Here is a 19,957-nt window from a genome sequence, read left to right on the forward strand (position 1 = left end):
GCCCACATTGTCATCTCCTAACCCAAGTCTCTTATGTAGCAAGAAAGACAAATACTAAAGTTATAATGGAAGGAAATGCAGTTGAGACATCAAGACTAATATTTTTGAACCATTTATTGAGAGGTTCTCAGAGTATAAATCACACTACCAAGTCTTATCTTAGGAAATAAAATGTATTTACAACAAATTTTTTCACATACATTGGTTTCAAATAAAAACAGACAATAAATGATATAAATAAGTTCTATGGAAAATAAAACTTGTCTTACAAAAAATATATGCAATTTCTGTATACATTTTCTCACATTGGTGCTAATAACATCTATACTGTACAGATTTGGTACATACAGTATCATTTACAGCCCTGTGTGAGTCAACCAACATCCAGTCTGAAAACAACTACTTGCTCCGGTTTTTGGAGTGCTATAAACAACAAACCTCATTCACTAGAGCAACATGGGAAAGAGGATTTCAGCATGAGCTTGGGGACTTGCTGCAGTGTCCCAAACAGTGAGTGTATGTAATTATTATAGCAGGGAGTCAGGATGGTTGTTTTCAGAGTGGCTAGTCCAGTACCTAAAATAGGTGCTTTAAGAGCGAAGCTAAGTAGTGCACAGGCACCGACACATGGGTCACATAACATTTTATATAGAGCCTACGTACATTCGCTAACAAACGTGAAGTGAGCTACTTAGCTTACATTCTTAGGCACTGATAAAATACTTTGAGATTGCATCCTTTCTTCACTACCTCACTGGAATAATGTGACTGTGACAATGTCAAAAACACATTAGAAAGACCAGTGGATGGGTGCAGGAAGGGTGCATTTTTAAATACTTTTAACAAAGCCTCAGCGTAAGTTGTACAGTAAAAAAAAAGAATACTAGACATCTAGACATTCATATTAAGAAGTCTTTCTGTGTTTGGGGCATTTGTGTTTTAAGGGGCTGTTTTAACGAGTGCTGCGGCGGCCGAGTGTCCTGTAGGGGGGTGCCAGGTTTACCCTGCACTGTGTCCTTTACTTTCGGACTTTTAGAGGTCACAAATGTCCGACTGTCAGATCCGTGTTTCGAGGAAGAGCCTCTTGAGTCACTGTGGTGGTGGGTCTTAGGTCGACTGTCTGTGAAGGAAAGGGCCAGAGTTTGGTGAGCCTCCATGGGCTTAAAGAGGTCAAAGGTGATGAGTGTTCGTGGTGGTTTGTGTTCTGGTGGCGCAGGACCAGACTTCTTTCTCTCCTCTTTACTGTTGACGTCTTTATCCTTTTTTCCATCCTTCTTAAACTGAATGTTTGAAGGTTTGGGAATGCACGTTTTCCCGTCTTCTCGCCCTGGCTTTGCCTGTACCCCTTGTGTACTCGACGTGTTGCCCTCTTTGCTCTCCCTGTGACCGCTTTTCTCCTTCTTCCCGTGTGAAGACTTGTGTTTATGCAAACAGGCGTCCCGGGCCTCCTCTCTGTTTAGTCGTAATACGGATGCCCCTTGCGTGCCTCCCCTGTCCTTATCGTGCTCCTTCTCTCTCTTGACGTGGGGTTGTGTCTTTAAGTCCCACTCCTTGGCCCACTTCTCGTCTCTCTGTGCAGGCAGGGACGTTTGAAAGGCTTTACTGCCCTCTCTTGTCCGCTCCTCATCCTCTTTTTTCCTCATCTGCAGCAATGGCTGCTGCGGCAATGTACCAATCTCTCTTCCTCCCTCAGTTTTAACTTTCTCCTGCTCTCTCACCCTGTCCTTCTCTCTATCTCGGTCTTTACCCTTATCCTTTTTATCCCTTTCCTTCTCTTTACTCCTCTCCTTGTCCTTCTTATCTTTAACCCTCTCCTTTTCATCTCTCTCTCTTTTGCCTTTATCTTTTTCCTTTTTAAATTGTGGCGAGTTGTAAGCGCTCATTATACTATCTTTAGTTTTCTCCTTTACACCTTGACCTGGCACAGTTGTCTTTTGCAGCCTCTCTTCCTCCACATTATTCTCCTTCCTAATGTGCTGTATTGACTTTAAGGACGAACTGTCTATTGCACCCTCCTTATGGCCCTTCTGCAGTGTCTGGCATGAGTCGGCACTTCTATCTTCCCCTCCCTTACCATCCTCTTTCTCATATTCCTCAAATTTAGGCTCCATTAGTATGTGAGTGAGTCCACCTTCATCTCGCTCCTTCTTGATGAAAGGTAGAGACTGTGTCATTGACAACCCCTTCATCTCAGCTCTGTTCTCGTGCACTTCCTCCTTAAAAATCTGTGTCAGAGTTAGTGAGGGCGGCCCTTCCTCTTCCTCGTTGTCCTCATCCTCCAGCTTCATCAGCATCCGTACAGCAGGCTTGCGCTCCTTCCCCTCAACCTCCTCATTGTCGTCTTCCTCCTCCTCCTCTTCTTCATCTTTGATATAAAGTGTTTCTTCTCTAGGTGCACAGTTGTCTTCCTCCTTCTCTTCGTGTTGGTGATACTGTTTGAGTCTAATGTGCCAGGCCAGACTGCAGACAGAAGACACAGTTTTGAACTGGTGGACAACTCCTCTGGGAATGAAGTAGATATCATCGTGGTAGAGTTGGATTCGGGCGTATCTGATCCCCTCTCTCCTTAGCTGGTTCAGCTTGGCATCATCGATCCACTGTACACACTGTAGAGGCAGTGAACACGAGAATTAGTAATCCCTCAATAAACCAAGCAAATGTTTTAATTCTTTCATGGTAGAAGAAAAGTAATTAGTCTGATCATGTATTATACAGCTTAAAGTATTATATTGTGGAATTCCTCTTCTCTAAATTGATTACCAAGAGATGGGGAATGTCATAAACCAAAGCGAAGCCCGAACTTTTTTTTTTTGCACTCAAAGCTGCATTTCTTTACTTTGTTGTACTCTTTGGGACAATGCAACAAACTCTAAACACAACTTTTAAATGTTATTGCCGTGTAAAGTTGATATAGTTTGTGTTAGAATATTTACACAACCAGCAGACACACAGCAACCTTATTCAATTGGTGTTGCGTTTCTGTATAGTAGCCCCCCCCCCCCCCCCCACACCCTCCAAGCTCTGTTTTTAGTCTCCTGAGGGAAATGTGTCTCTTTACTGACTAAATGCTCCTATGTTTGACACACTTTATTTCATAAGTAGGAGGGGGGAAAAAACTATTCATACCACTGTATCATGCTCGGCACGATTGATAACTCTGACCCACCTGAGAAAGCGGAGGTTCGTGGAGGTCCAGCTGTAGCCTCATGACCACTTCTGGGAAATCTCCAGCGTGGAAACACACAACATCTTTGGTGATCCGCCCGGGAGCTTCACTGCTACAAGGCAATATGCAAAGTCTTGTTTACTAATCTGAGGTTGCATTTAATACAAACGTGTGTGTAAACAGATGTCACTGTGTACTCACTCCTCTCCGCAGCGGACAGCCTTCAGCACACCTACAGCAGCAGTAGTTTGTCTCTCGAACCCTTGACCGATGTGGTCAGCGTGGGCTCTCGTCCGGTCCTCAAACAGCATCTCCCGGGGCTCACTGGCTCTGGGTAGATACTGCAGGTTCTTTATCTCATTGGTGGACCTGAAATGTATTTATTCACAATAGTCAGGATATGTTCATTGCATGGTGAAGTTTCTGTAAAGGGCATGTTGAGTGGGAAGATGAGCTGAAAGCATTTCACTCATATGACTTATGCGCTTTACTTCAAACCAATTCTTTACAAAATGAAGATGCAGGTGAGACGACAACTGTGCACTGGCTAATATTTACAGAATCCGTATGTCAACCCACCGTTTCCTTTTAAAGGGTGATTTCGGCATGTCTGCCATAGGGATCATTTGTTCTCCTGGTCTGACCCACATTATGGGTCCATCGTCGCTCTCAGTAGGACTCTGCAGCCGCAGACTGGAGAACGTTCCCCAGGGCAGAGTCCGCTGCATAGACATAGGGTGAGAAACTTTTCGTTAAATAATGAGTTGTCGCTATACATGGGGAGGAGACAAATATATGTTCACACATCCAGTAGCTGTAAGGGTGTATGCACCTGCAGACATAAACACACAAACCTCCAGAAAAGGCGATTCCTCTAACATGCTGATGAACTCGGGGAAGTAGTCTCCAACCTCTTCATCCACAGCACCGACCAGACTGACCTGCCGCATGGCCCCGGCACGGTAAGTTCCCTGGGAATATGTCCGCTTCACCTGCAGGAGGAACACAGAAGACAGGTTAAACCCTCGCCGGTAGGTATCAAAATATCCCACTCCAACAGGTCTACAACAAAACTTACCATGTACTTTAATGCTAGTTGTGGTGTTTTTTAAAACACCATATGCAGTTTATGAAGAACATGTCCATCTAACAATTGAGACCAGCGTGTGTGTAGTCTTAATATAATTGGAGTGACCTTTCCACTGCACATGCCTTGAATAAAGCACTCAGTAAAAGTAGCATCAGCTTGAGAGTTTACATACAAAGATTTAGGTCTTTAGCAGAACTCAAGACGCTATACAGTCACCAAGAGGCAAATGTGCACACACGACAAATAAAAGGCAAGCTATTGTTACTAAGAAATTAAAGGCAGTCTTACAGAGACGTTTGTGGAAACCCAACTACAATGTTAAAACTCTGTGGATTCCACTTTAAAATCTATCAGTATATTTTAATTGCCAGGTAAGTTTGTACAAACGAGGAATTTGTCATGGCGGAAGGTGCATCATATCAGTGACTATAACAATAACAGCAACAACAGAACATTTAACTATACAAAGTGAAAGTATAAAATTTAGATTAAAAACAAATGATAAGTAAATAAGGATGCAGTAAATATAAGTTTAAATAATTGTTTTAGACAACCAGAATGACTGATAACTAAATCAGAACTTAGATTTGAGTCCCTCCGCAGACATTATGGGGAGACTTGACAGAATAAACGCCAACATTTACGTTTTTTACTTCTAAAGAGCTCTCACTAAGCAGCACTGATGCCTCAGAACAATTTGTATACCTTCATTATGATTCAGAATCAGGGTGATTCAACTCTGATCATTTTTAAACTTTAGTGTGAAGTGTTTTCTTTCTGCATGTAACAATCCCACTCACCAGCTAAAAGCTTCATTTATTAATAACTTTTATATTTTGTTGCATGTCTTCATATCCTGTTCAAACAGTATTTCTGCACAGTTGCAGTTAAGAGGAGGCCACATTAATATGAGTATCAGGCTAGGTGTAGAATTAGTGCATGTGTAGTAGTGGTTGGGTTTAGTCGGGGAAATAAATCATAGGTCTGAGTGATAAAGCATTGCTCCAAGTGAGCTAATAATAGCTTATACAAAAAAGCATGCAACAGTCCACCTTCTCTTCCTCTGTCTTTCTTCCTAACGCACACGTGCACACACATTGAGTGCCACAGCACTCAGTCTGCACAATTCATATTCATTAAAGACGGTAAATCGTTTTACTCAACCTAAGGATTTTCTTTAAGGCTGATTAAATATGACAACAGGCATTCAGGACTTGATTTAAAAAAAAAAATTTGATTGAAAACAAAATTCACACTATTTAGTGCGTGCGTGCATGACATAAGATCTAGAAGTTAATGATATGTCCACTTGTGTTATTTGTGTCTTATTTGACTACCGGCACACTTTACACAATCAGTTTAAATTTGCTTTTATAAGGACGGAGGTTTTAACTTCTTAGAGGGCATTGGCAGCTGGAGAGGCAATCGAGGTTCTGACTTCCTTTTCTCGCCGCGTTCACTTTTGGTGACTATTACAACATAGAACAACAATGATGCTGGTTGTGTACTTTTTTTTAATACTCTGTTTTTAATCGTTGCTGTGCTTTTCTGTACTTATCGTTACTGACTGCTGTCTGTAAATCAAACTGCCTTTCTTGGTCAACTGTATTACAATTCCTTAAAAACACTGATGTGCTTGTCTATAGTTTTGTTCATGGTACATTGTCATAAGTTAACAAAGATAATGACACCAGATGCTGACTGAATTATTAGGGCCCTGTAAAATTATAACAAATGCTGTTCATATAAATTCAGTTCTTTAGAGCAGAATATAACCACTTCTTGCAAGACGTCTAAAGTCTAAATGTTAGTTTAGGTCAAATAGTCCCAAAAAGTGTGGAGTAATTAATTAAGAAACTTTATAATTTTTAAAAACAATCCATATATAATCCATTTAGGCTTTAGTAATTAAAAGTAATATTAAACGTTTGATTGAAACTTGATTTTGTGTGGAAGAAGATTTATATTCCTGCAGAAGAATGAGCCTGACTACATCAAACCCATGGCAGGACCGTTTGAAGACAAGGCACAGGGACACCCAACACATGGCGCTTCCCCCAGTAACGACAATCAGTCGCCACTAACAACATCAGGCATTGTTCTTTTTTTTAACCCTCCATTAAAAGAATTAAAGTGATTTTTTGCAATATCTTCTCTCAAAGTGTACATGACTTTACTCAAGATGTGAACACTAACATAAAAATAGAAGACAAAAAGGTGAAAACAGGCTGCAGCATCACAAGACTGTTTGTGATGCTGCAAAAGTGTTATTCTCAAAAGTGAGAAAGACCCCCGGGGTCTCTGACTCATTTTTCAGGCTCTTGAGCCAAGCTATATAATAAATGCATGTAATCGTACATCCAATGGTTGCCCATGTAATCTTAGTGCCAGTAGAAAACTCTCGCGATTGATTATACAGCATTCAACCGCCGTGAATCACTCGCAGCTCGAGAGCAAAAGAACGCTGCTGCTTCAACACTACATGTCATCAAGTGACGTGAAGACCAAAAAGGCTAAATTAAGTAAATATGCTGACAGTTCTGTCGAGTTTGTTTTTTCTGACAACATCAACAGTATAAAACTAACCATGATGAAGTTTCCATGTCCTGAATTAATTATCTAAATGTATTTTATTTGAGATATAATTCAAGTAACTGCTGTCTCAGTGATTAGATGTTTAACTTTTTTCTTAGTGAGCTGAAGATCTAATAGATTTATTAATATTCTTTATCAAATCAGGAAGAAGTTTATAATACTTATTTTTATTTATTTGAAAATAGACACAATGTTAATGTCAATGTAGAATTGACATTAATATGTGTCGAACACACGGGACAAACACTGTTAAGTCTCACATGTGGATACAAAAAAACAGCAGGTTTCTAATTATAATTGTGCTATTTTATGAAAGGCCCTTTTGACAAATAAGTCAAAAATGTTTAAACCGTTTATCTCAGATTTATTTCCTGATCTGTGCCCCTTTTCATCGTCAAATGAATAAATTAAATTTGAATTTTAGATTTGTTTAACTTCTGTTTGACTTCCCTTAAACGTAGCTGTCAAGACAATCATTTAAAATCTATTCAGTAGGAAAAGATTTGGAAAGTGATCAGAAACTAAACAATCAAAACACTAAGAAACAAGGTTATCTCCCGTAACCGTCAGTGAGAAGAAAAGAGACAAAAACACCACAAAACAACCAGTGTTAACATGAAACCTCTCACATGTAGTTGCCGTCACCTTTATGAAGCATTCAAGCTAAACTTTTGTAAAGTTTTTATAAGAGGCCGAGTTGAAAACACTCCAGTTGAAGGCGTCTTAATCCCCATCAAGCACTCTGACAGAGTTTCTCAAGAAAGCTTTATGTAAAGTGTTCAACAGCCTGACACACATACAGGCTTACTGCGCCATAAAACCACCTGGAAGCGAAAACACTTTGCACACAGGAGTGAAGGCGACTCGGGGCCGACAGGAAGTCTATCCATCAAGCGCCCGGACCAAGACTGACACACAGAATGTTTAGAACACAAAATAAAAAACGGTTGTGTTGTTTCAGCTCGTGTCAGTCGAGTCTGGGCTGCTCACATCTCCAGACTACCAACTGACACCCTCCAGTGTGTTCAGCGTCCTCTTACGCACAGAGCTTCCAAACTGTGTCGTCGGCTGAATAGAGGAACGATAACGCAAAGCACAACCATCTTACCTGAGAGTAGAAGTTGACCATGGTTGTCGTCTCTATGTCCTTCTTCCCGAGCACCTCCATCTTTACTGGCGCGTTGGGGAACTTGTAGGAGAAGTAGTCCAGGAAGTCTGGGAGGTAGGAAGCTGCTCCGTGGATGATTCCCATCACAAAACACGCGGCCTGGGCCTCGTCCTCGCTGAACGACAGGGTCACAAACTCCTGGGCGAAACGCTGCATCTCGGCCGGAGACAGACCGGCGAGCTGCTCGGTGTAGGCGTGCGCCACGGACGCCCCTCCGTTGGCTTGCTGCTCGACGTGGATCAGACGACCGAACTCCAGACCCGACAGGCCCGGGGCCGGGGTGCAGTGGAGTGGAGAGCTGTAGCCGAGTCTGTCCCGCACCATGGAGGAGATGGAGGCAGAAATAGGGCCAGTAACCGGAGGGTCCTGATGCTGGTGTAGTGGTGCTGCTGCTGTGGAGGTGTGGAGTAGACTGCTGCTGTTATTGCTGCTGTTTCCATTAATTCGACTGAGGAATTCGGGCGGACCCAGAGAGACTCCTGAGCACATAGTCTGGCATGAGCGATGATACATTTTGGGTCGACTGTGCCTCTCCTTCACTCGCTCGGCATCTTTATGCTTCTTTTTCTTCTTCTTCTTAAGTTTCTTCAGCAGGAGGTCTTCTTCAGAGCCAACGTTGGGCTTCTCCTTAGACTCTAGAATAGTGGATAAGACAGTTTTATAGTTAGTACAATGTTGTAGACAGTGTGGAAAAGTAGCTATTTTATATATGTGACGTTACGGGCGAACTTTGACAATTTGGGGTTATGGTTACTGTAACTGTACATCAATGCACGGCTAGATTTAGTTATTTGCGTGAACTGTAGATTTGAGCAAATTGTTCCCTCCTAAAATCTATATTTAATTAAAATTGGTGACATGTTTTTATAAATTGAATATTTCATCACATTGGACTCAGTTTCTACAATTAGAGGTGACTTAAGCAAAGGGCCTCAAGCACACCGCCAACATTAACATCTTTAAAAGACTACTACTACTCAAAGTTATCCCAAAATAATAATTAAAAAAACACGATTTTCATCCCCACTGATCAACATCACGTGTCATCCCTACCTTTCTGTGGGGAAAGCACTTCTCCGTTTTCTCTTGCAAAGTCATGTAACGTTACAGGTGTCAACATGTGATGTTTCCACTCTTTGCTCTTCTCCTTCTTCTTCTCCCTGTCTTTCTCCTTCACGTGGTGATCTGAGAGGAGCACAGGAGCAGACAGAGGCAGGTGACGTGCTGCTTAACACCCAAGCTGAGCAGCATAACAGACGGACAAACATTTCCACGTGTATACAATCACCATCTGGGCCTAATAAATACTGGGGCCTGTGGTGGAGAACATTATGTAACAGTGTGCAGAACCTTTTCATTGCAGTATTGTTGCACATGCAGCTTTTAATTTGAGCGTAAAGTAGTGTAACAGAGTCCTGCAGCGAGCAGACCTGGCTCCGCTGCCCTACCTCTCTGTAGCGTTTGCTCGTCGCCGTTCTCGGTCTTTGTATGGCAGCTAGCTGGGCTCACTCTCTCCACAGCGGCGGCGGAGCTGCGCTGCGCTTCGCTGCTTTTCTCCTTCTCCTTGTGCCGTTTCTCTTTCGCCTTCTTCGCCTTGTGAGGCAAAGCGAGGAAGTTGCTGATTTTGAAGATTTTCCGAGCGGGAGTCGCCGGGACCGCGGCAGCGGTGGAGAGGCTCGCCTTGGCCGGGCCGAAACTCCATTTCGCTGGGCTGCCACAACTCTGCTTCCCGTTGTGTTTTTCCCCTGCGCACGCCTCTCCGTTCAGTTTCCTGTGCTTCAGGCCCTTCTCCTCCACGCGGACCTTCTTAGGGGGCGGCGGGTAAATGTCGCTGCAAGACTGCGGGCGGCTCTCCGGCGGTCGCTTTGCTATCAGGGGTTTAGGGGAATTTGTTTTGCTGTTTGCTGCGAAATGCATGGAGTCCACGGCCTCGGCCATCTTGGAAGTTTCTATTTTTTACGGCCAGACGTAACTGGTGCGTGAGAGTCAGGCCGGGGGCGGGGCTTACGGGCGACGTGCAGACGCACGTAAGAGGGAGGGCCGCAGCCTAGTCTGTTTACAGCCTGCAGGACAAGAGACAGCACTGTCCTGCTCATGCACACCGACTGCAGTGTTACAGAGTACAGAGTCTACTGACAGCAGCGGGCATGCATGATCTCGATCATCTGTACGGGTCTCTCTGGCTGGGCAATCAGTCTGTTATCAAGTATGGAGGAAAAACATAGACATGTTTTACACTTCTTTATAATAATTAATATTATTTATAATGCATACACGGATGTCGAGTTATTCAAATGAAACCTCTAGTTTCATTAAAAGAACATTACAAAATGGATCAAAAAAAGAAACTTTCTTGGTTTTGCGATAACTGTGTGCGATGTTTACACAGTTGACCCCCAATGGATGGCTACAGTGTACTGCCATGAACACAAATATGAACATCGCATTTAATAATTTAACAACCAATGCAAAAAAAATATAAGCTAAAAATGTTCGATTTCTTTTTTTATTCCTTAAGCCTAAACATATAAACCTAATTTGCAGATGCATATATTGGTATTAATTCCAAAAGAAAGTTGTTACATTACAAACATGTTTGCATATGTTTATAATTTTCTGATGAGCTTTTTAAAAATGTCTTATTAAACTAGTTAAGATATTTATAACATTTGTGCAAGTGTTTGTGAGGTGATAGTGTCAAATCTGCATCTGTTACAAGAAGCACGTAAATGGATTAAAGTCTAAAGTAAAATATAATTAATTTATATCCTGAGGTATTTCTTTAAAATGTCACTAGGTGGCAGTATATTGATGAAAATTCAATGTGGAGCATTTTTTATCAGCTCTGTAAAAATCATCACATTTATCCTTGACTCTCACGGCTGTGTTATTACGGCGCCTGTGAGAAACATTAGCAAATGTTGGGAGGTGTCAATGAAAACCCTCATTTCTATTGCACAAGACGCGGCTACTTTCACTACGTGCAAGATCCAAGTACTATTATTCACTTACAATGAATACATATTGTGATGAATATTTCAATGCAATGCCCGAACCTACTTATATTAGATGAAAGTTGTCTTTTTATTATGGCAGAAAACACTAACAAATCCTGCAAAGAAGTGGAAAATTACAGTTATCTCAACCGTTCAGTGTCTCTCGGTCCACATCTATTCATGTGTTACTCTTGTCCGTATCTGTTGCCACTAAAGTAGAAGTCTTAATATGCCAGAGAGATTGTATACACAGTGTTCATCAGCGCTGACATTAGCTTACTTTAAGATGAGATTTGTTTATTTCTTTTGACCCAAATTGTTCATCGGGTGAATGTTACACTTACTGACACTTAAACAGTTACCAGACAACACAGTTTGGAGAATAATAAAGTAAAGGTTATTTTAATGTACAAAAGACAGAGCAGAACAAATAATTTCTTTTAGCATCTTTAGCCGTGGTAGAAAGTGCATTTATTTAAGTACATATCTGAAGTACTTTACAGTATTCCCATTTTATACCACTTTTACTCTATTGTGTACTTTTCCTTTTTTTTAATAAATGTATATTGTTAGTAATAGTATGAAGCAAGTCACATTTTCTGTGCACGACTTCTTCATGTAATGATGGTATATTTACAGTGTGGTATTACTATCTGAATACCTTCATCCACCATTGACTATAGTATTCCAAAAACAAGAACAAAATTGCAAATCCAATGCAAATACTTTTATCAGCCTAAAATCTCCTTTACAAATTGATGTAGGATTGGGACAGAGAAGATGAAACAAACGATAACTCATCCACACTGTGCATTTACATTTTGTTTATCATGCATGGCTACAAAATACACAGAATGCAGCACACATCCATTCAGTATGACCATCAGGATATGATATGAAAAACCAAACGGCTTAAATCTAATACCTTATGGCAACTGACTTCATAAAAAATTAATGACAATAAAACTAAGAAGAATTATTGCCTTTTTCTTGTGCTTGCCAGGGTCACAAACACATCCACTTTTACCTGAGTCAACTTCCCTTGGGCAGAAGATGACAGCAGCAAATAATCCATTCTCACATTACCACGTTTTCCATATCCTAGACAAAGATTTTTTAATTAAATTTAAAACAAATGAAGTCAAGGCTTTTGGATGACAGACAACTTGACCTGGCGTTATCTGGTCTTGGCTAGCCATAGAAAATCCAGCCCAGATGTGAGAGACACTTTCGTTGTCTGATTTTTAAGAATGCGTATTGGTCATTTGACAGATGAAAAACATTCTCACACATGGCAAAATAATGTATCAGTTACTGAAGAATTAAGATATTGGCAATGGACATTTCATGTGAGTATGAATGTGCGTGTGTGAGACAGAGAGTAAGAGACAAGGTGTGATATCTTTCTTTTTAAACTGATACAAACGGATTCACCTGGATTAAGGCAGATCATATCTTATAACTATTTTGCTAAATGAATATATGTTTATATGTTCTTGACGTGATAACAGTGAGTCAGTAGAATAATATTGACTAGGTTGGTTTGTACCTTCAAGCAGACGGATTGAGTGTGGTATTACAAGGGACTGGAGCAGCCCTACGACAGTCATTGGGTTTACTCTAGTTCAGTTGGAAATGGGACACTTATGCACATAACAGACATGACCGACGACACTGGCTCCTCTGCCCAAACTCGAGGGAGATGAAGTGGTCTGCCAGGAAGCCCAGGCAGCTAAACTGGACGGTCAGATGTTTGTTCTAGTCTGCATGGAAAAAACTATGGTGTTTACACAATCCAAGACAGAGAGTGGGCCAAGCCAGCTCAGTCTGGGGAATTCAAAACACTTTATCCCAAGAGGGCACCCTTTAGAGAAAAAACTGCTGTCCATAAATGGGTAAAGCCAATAGTGAGGGTATTATTGGGAATACTAGAGTTCCTACAGTACTCTACAGAACACAATTAACTAATTTAGATGATCAACTATCAAATTAGTTGCCTCTCTTCGCCTTAATCAACTGCACTAATCATTATTGGTCTTCATGCAGCCCAGGTTTGCGCTTAGCTGTGCTGTAAAAGATGTGGCTCTATGATAATAAATCAATACAGCCTAGCGTTCAGACAGAAGTTTCTCGAGAGTTTAAACATTTCTCTCACACTATTTCCCAGTGTAAGTGTTGAAGTACTAAAGTGACTGTGATAGGTGAAAGAACATTTGTTCCTGGCTTTTATCTTGCCAACAGTTGTCATTGTCAAATGAGCTCATAGCTGCATTAGCTAGAAAGACTTTCAATGTAAAGTCCTATTTAGTAGTATATGGTATGAAGCTGGTTATATGTACAGACTATAAGGCCTCTAGATTATCTTGTTGGAATAAAAAGCCTCTTTTCCAGATTAAAAAAAGTGAAATGATTTGACTCTTAAGCTGTTGCATTTTCAGTTGTTATGCCCGTTCAGGGTGCTGTTTCTCCAGACGCAGCTTGCAGGTCATGGCTGTTCTTAATGGTGTTTTCTTCCACCTTCAGCCGTTTTTCATCTCTAACCTGATGCTTCCCACAGTCTTCTCGCTAAACAAATGGTTTCCTTTGTCATTATCAAAGGACAGCTGAGAAATGTCTCCAGCTGCAGTCAGAGCAACCGGCCAACGAAAGAGACGGAGAACAAGAATGTACAAGGGTCATGTTTCATCGCAGTATAAAAATAAGACAATTTAAGTGGACTAATTACATTTTTTAAAGTATCGAAAATTGACATAATTCATAGACATCAAACACTGGCATTGCATATCCTGCAATGCTAGTATCCTCATATCCTGTGGACTGACATTTACAAGTCTGAGAAACTAAATCCTCATCTAAACTTCCCACCAAGCAGATGGCTCATTTAGTTCATGTGACTGTGTTTTCTCTCTTTATTTGTTTCTGACTGTACGTAGACACAATGAATCAGCAAAAAATCCAATACCTGGATGAACAAAGTGAGCTTCGTCTCTCCACGCAGAGATTCAGACATTGCCTCACCATTTTTCAACACTTGTTGAGGAGGATTAGTACTGTCAGAATAAAGTCAATAGCAGAAAAGATATCTCTCTTCTCTGGCATCACATTTGAATCAAGCGGCTTTCTTGGATAAATTTGACATTCCTGACTTTCATTACTCAGAAGCTCAGCTAAATCATGCAGCTTACGGTAAAATGAAATATGTCCTTACAAATCTGAGTAACAAACTCATGGCACTGACCTGGCAGCTAATATTTTGCTTCAGATGCGTTTTTTGTACCTGTCACATCTGTCAATCACATGTTAGTGGACATGACAGGAAGCTTGGGAAGTGCCAAAGTAACTGTGACACACATGCATATTCAGTGCATCATGGAGGGAGAATGCATAACAAATGGTCTTCATTAAGTGACGGGATTACAGTGAAGATACAATGGAAATATAGGATTACATGAAGATACATGCTTATACAATTTGTGATTTTTCATGACTGATAAAGAACTGTTACGGCCAATTCTGCTTATATTATGAAGATGAAATAATTTACAATTTGACATGCTTCATGCTTATCATCCACTATCTCACCGAGGCCACCTACTGATGAGTACATCCACACAGTCCTCCTCTCTGGGGGCGGCTGTAGCTCAGGGGGATGAGAGGTCATCCCGTTACCACAAGGTAGCCGGCTCGATCCCCAGTCCCCCCACAGTTCACACGTTGAAGTGTCTCTGAGCACGACACTTAACCCCTCGCTGCTTCCTGGGCGCCCCACAGGGCAGACAACCACTCCCCATTCAAGGATGTTTATTTTTTTTTCTTCCCTCACTATTGTTTCTTTTCACCTGTTTTCCTCTCAAAGTCTCTTCCTCCTCCTTTCTCTCTCAGAATCACTCCCTCCTCTGCTCCCTCCTCCTCTCACTGTCACTGTCTCAACCTGAGGGTGGGTCTTTTTTAAACTCTCTCCCTCTTATCCTTTCACTCTTTACGCTCAGGACGCGATGAGGTTACCAGCACTCTGCATATGTGGGACCCTGCTGGCCCTCTCGAGCCTTTCTGCGACCACAGCAGACCCCGATGAAGGAGAACTTCTGGGGGATCATGGATTTGGACCTTGTGCAGCAACTCTGAGACCCGAGGGGCCGTGCAGAGAGGGGCAGGATGAGAGCCTGTGCCCATACCTATTCAGTCTGCCGCCACTGATGCTCCATTTGCCAAAGCAGCTCATGGAGCTGGAGAAGATTGTGAAGGATTTGCAGAAGCTGAAGGACAATGTGGACCAAATGAGGAAGATGTGTGCAGATTGTACAGTAAGCCAAACTGTGAAAGATTGTGGAAGGCAAGGAGAAGGAGAGCATGTAAAGCTGAATGAAGGTACAGATAGACGTAGGGATGAGATGAGCTGGCTGAATGAGAGAACTCCTGAAAGTCCAAAAGATTTTAGCCAGGAGTGTGAGACAAACTGTATTGGAGTGGAAAAGACTAAGGCAGGAAATGGTGACACTGAGTCACAAAAAAGAACAATATTGGAAGAGAAAGAGAAAAATATCTGGGAAGTAGAGAAAGAAAGCAATGAATGGGTCGTAAAAGAAACTGAGAGAGAAAATCCTCAAAAAGAAATGGCAGAAAAAGATGGGAAAAATAAGACAGAGGGGGCAAAAGAAAAGGACAAACTGGGACTGACAAAGGTGCCAACCGCTGCTGCCAATGAGAAAAAAGTGGATATGGTCAGAAAAAAGGTTGTTGAGAAGAATAACTGGGGGACAGACGAAGACAAAGATGTAAAAGGGAATCCAAATGGAGATCCAGATGATACAGTGGAGAATGGAAAAAAGAGGAAAAGTCCAAGTAATGTAAAAAATAAGGAGAAAACTGAAAAAAATGACCGTCACGTGTTACAAGATGAAAGAAAGGAAACCGAGAAAAAGACCAAAACTGAAGAAGACAGGGGCAGTGATGGAATAAAGATGTCCGAGGGTCATGAGATGCATACAAATAAGCAAAAAGAGCAGGACGGGGAGGAGAGGAAAAAGGAAATGGAAAAGGGAATACAAGTGGGGCGAAATAATGAGAAACCAAAACAGACTGAAAGCATTGAGCCTGCAGAAAAGACTTTTACGGTGGGGGAGGTGGAGGACGAAGAGATGGGAACGGAGATCAAAACAGAAGGAGAAAAAATGGTCCAGAGTGTACAGAGAGACAGTGGTGGAGAACTAGCATCCAATGAGACAACTGAGAGGACAGACTTTGTTTCAATCAGCCCAACTCTTCACTCTATCATTAGTTTAGCTCCAACGCCCGACTCCAAGGACTCAAACGAAGCTATAACTTTTACATCATCTTCTCCACCTCCTCCTTTGTCCAGCTGCGCTCCAAATTTGACCACAGATGTCAATCAAGGAATAATCAAAGTTGTTGACGAACTACCAACCCGAAGCACCGGCCCAGGAGCAACTGGCAGTCCTGAGCATCCAAGCTTTGATTCCAATGAAGGCTTTAGGACCACACGCAGGCCAACAATAACAGCCACAACAAACACACTGGATAGTCATAGACACCAGATAACCAGTGACTTTTCAAGGTTTACTTCTGCAACCAGTGCAAGACCTGAGGCAGGTTTCCAAGCTCGCCTTAGCTCAACTACGGCAACAACAGCCACCACAACTCCTCGTCAGAGTTTATTCACAACTACATTCCAAGGAGTTGCAGACCGCAGCCGATGGACGGCTAAAAAGAACAGCAGCTCAAGCACTAAGACCGGCGTGAAACTTCTTCCAGGCCGAGGACCAAAGCATAAACCCGTAATTATGCCTAAAGCTGACCAAAAGCTTAAAAATCCTAAGAGTGACTCTAAACCTGGACGAGCTCCATTGCCTGACAAAAAAACAAAACCTGACCAAAAACAGAAACCTTCTGACCAAAAATTGAAAGCTGGCAAAGACCCTAAACCAGTCCAGATTCCAAAACCTGATCAAAAACCTAAACATGACCAAGAACATACAACTGAACAAAGCCAGTTATTTATTAAAAAAAACGCAACAGGCTCTGACCCTCAAACTATCCGAGAATCTGTTAAAATCTCCAAACTTAATCAAAACTCAAAACATGAGAAAAAGACGGTTCATTCTCTCAAAACCGACAAGCCTGACCAAACAGAAAAACCTAACACAAAGCAGAAAACTGAAGAAAAGACTCAACCTGATGAAAGACCAACAATAAACACATATTTAACATCTGTTCAAAAGCCTGTAAGAGATGAAAAAGCTAACTCTGCGCCCAAATCGAACCAAAAGCCTAAAACAGCATCGATGGAAAGTTCTGATGAAAATCCTTTGTCTCAGCCTAAAACTGTCAAACACTCAACACCTGGACAAAAGCTTACAACTGATCATGCACTAATCAAACCTCCTGATCAAAAGCCTAAACCCAGAGAAAGAATTCCTAAAATAAACCAGAAGCCTAAACTTAACCAAAAACACTCAGAGCTTCTAACAGACCAAAAGAATAAACCAAACGCAAAGCCTAAACCTGAACAAACACCAGAAACCAATCAAGGGCTTGGATCACCTCGGCCTGACCAAATGCCTGACCTTAAGCCCAAAGCTGTGCCTGATGAAGTTCCTGAAGCAGAATCCAACAAAACATCCAAACCGAGGCCTCCACCCAGACGCATGCTACCAACCAGGGCTACAGTCAGGCCAGGAGCAGCACCTGTCCAACGGCGAAAAACTGCAGTACAACTAAAGCCAAGTCCAAAGACCAAAACAGATTTAGGTTCTCTTCAAATCAGCGGGACCACTTCAGATGACATCCAACATGCTGAGGCTGACATGCCACCTGCACCTGGCTCTGTAACACAGACTGCTGAGGTCAGTCGGTCCCCGGGGGACGCAGAGTTCAGTCCCGGCAAGATGAAAACTATCACTCTGGGTCCAAAGTTCTCCAACAGAAGGATTACGTCTGATCTGAGGCCACAAACTGACGGGCGACCACCATCGATCCCAATGACAACAAGACCAAACAAAATGAACCGTGGGATCCTCCTGAGTGTTATCCCTAGCACAAGCCCAGGATCCATGAAGCCAAATCAAGCTTCCAATACTGACTCCAGCTTACAAGCTAAGACACTTCATAATGTGGAGGAAATAGCACCCAGAAAATTTCCAGACCCAGACAAAATGATAGTTCCAGTCCTTACTTCCCCCAGGGCCCAAACTACCCCCACAATCAGCCCTGGCCTCAGGTCAACAACCTCTGCCACCTCTGGCCCCGAGCCCCCAGCTGTGGAGTCTTCAACTCCCAGTACACGCGAGCTGCGTGTTAAAATCAACCAGGTGGAGGCTTTCTTCAATAACAGACCACCGAACATGCTTCCAAAAGACCACCCAGAGGACAAGCACAGAGGCAGCCGGGCTGAGAGCAAACAATCAGCACTTAAACCATCGAAAGGCAAGATATATTGTTAACACTATCGAAAGGTTTGATCATGTTTTGTTGCATGCTCTCCCATAAATTTCCACAAAGACTAGGTCACTTTAAGAAGGGATTGTGGTCGTTATTGACAAAACTTGCATGTAATTAGAGAGTATAGCAGTCTAATGTATTAACAAAGAGGTATTTACAAATCAAGGAGGACTTTATAATCCTTTATTAATCCCACAGTGGGGAAATTATTCTCATAATTTTACCCATCCTTTTATAAGCAGTCGGCTGCTGTGAAGTGCTCGGGGAGCAACGGGGGGTTTAGTGTCTTGCCCAAGGACACTTTGACACGCAAACTATGGGGAGAACAGGGATCAAAACGGCTAACTCACCATAGTTTGCATGTCAAAGTGTCCCTCTAGCCACGATGAACCTTCAAACTCTTCAAAAACATTTAATCTTTTTATGGTGGAAAAGTACCTTGCCCTGGCCTCTTGCACTGTGACCTCACTCAATACATTTCACGGATAGATCAAAGCTGCAAGATGAAATGCTCACATGCAAGAAGTGAGTGAAAGCATAACATCGGTTAGATCACTCTCTAAACAAAGAAGGGGAAGTTTCATTTAGGAGGAGTTTGAGAAAAGACCGTGTTCATAATGCTTTGTAATTTCTTTCCATTTTCCCTTTTCTGCAGTTAACATTGCGAGAGACTGCTCCGACCACCTGCTCAGAGGAGTGAAAAAAAACGGAGTGTACCTGGTGACCCCTGACCTCCGCAGCAGAAGCTTCCCAGTCCTCTGTGACATGGAGCGGGATGCAGGAGGGTGGACGCTCCTGCAACGCAGACAGGACGGCAGCGTGAGCTTCAACCGGACCTGGGCTGAGTACCGATCAGGTTTCGGGGAGCTGGATGGAGGGGAGTTCTGGCTGGGCAACAACATGATCCACCTGCTGACCCGGGACAGGGACATGGTGCTGCGGGTGGAGCTGGAGGACTTTGGCGGTGTAATGGAGTACGCAGAGTACGAGCAGTTCAGGGTGGCAAGTGAAAGGATGCGCTACAGACTGACGATAGGCAGTTACTCGGGTACAGCAGGTGATTCTCTCCACTTCAGCAAAAGTTATGATCACAACAACAGGGCGTTCACCACGCCGGACAGGGACCACGACCGCTATCCATCCGGAAACTGCGGGGCCTATTACAGCTCCGGCTGGTGGTTTGATTCCTGCATGGCTGCAAATCTCAACGGGAGATACTATGTGGGGAACTACAAGGGAGTCCGGGATGGTATTTTCTGGGGGACTTGGCATAACATATCTACAGAGTATTACCCCACCAATGACAGGCAGTCTTTTAAAACGGTCAGGATGATGATCCGACCAAAGAGCTTTGCACCATGAAACCATGAAAAATATATGAATGTTTTAACTACTAACGTCAAGCGTAAATTCTAAGATGTCTTTTACTATTTCATAAACCCGAGTATACCCTCCACACGGTTATTGTTCACTTCTAACACAAT

At 42.5% G+C, this 19,957-nt stretch overlaps 2 protein-coding genes across 3 annotated transcripts; one reads left to right on the forward strand and one right to left on the reverse strand.

Moving 5' to 3' along the window:
- Positions 1-133: 133 nt before the first annotated feature.
- Positions 134-9,949, reverse strand: LOC137804087 (lysine-specific demethylase RSBN1L-like). 2 transcript variants are annotated; one of them, XM_068603061.1, is made up of 8 exons: positions 9,468-9,949; positions 9,073-9,204; positions 7,960-8,654; positions 4,021-4,158; positions 3,746-3,888; positions 3,368-3,535; positions 3,167-3,275; positions 134-2,606 (listed from the first exon to the last, which is right to left on the reverse strand). In XM_068603061.1, the coding sequence occupies exons 1-8, from the start codon at positions 9,934-9,936 to the stop codon at positions 900-902; spliced, it is 3,561 nt and encodes a 1,186-aa protein (XP_068459162.1). In that variant the 5' UTR covers positions 9,937-9,949; the 3' UTR covers positions 134-899. The 2 variants fall into 2 exon arrangements, with proteins under 2 accessions (XP_068459162.1, XP_068459161.1); XM_068603060.1 differs by having other exon boundaries at positions 3,167-3,278.
- A 7,890-nt stretch (positions 9,950-17,839) lies between these two features.
- Positions 17,840-19,835, forward strand: LOC137803744 (fibroleukin-like). Its single transcript, XM_068602461.1, has 2 exons — positions 17,840-18,458; positions 19,129-19,835. Exons 1-2 carry the CDS (start codon positions 17,840-17,842, stop codon positions 19,833-19,835), a joined length of 1,326 nt encoding a protein of 441 aa, XP_068458562.1.
- The last annotated feature ends 122 nt before the right edge of the window (positions 19,836-19,957 follow it).

This window comes from Clinocottus analis, unplaced genomic scaffold (assembly GCF_023055335.1).
Source record: "Clinocottus analis isolate CAN_PGR_092001 unplaced genomic scaffold, fCliAna1.0.p SCAF_6, whole genome shotgun sequence".
Classification (NCBI taxonomy): Eukaryota; Metazoa; Chordata; class Actinopteri; order Perciformes; family Cottidae; genus Clinocottus; species Clinocottus analis.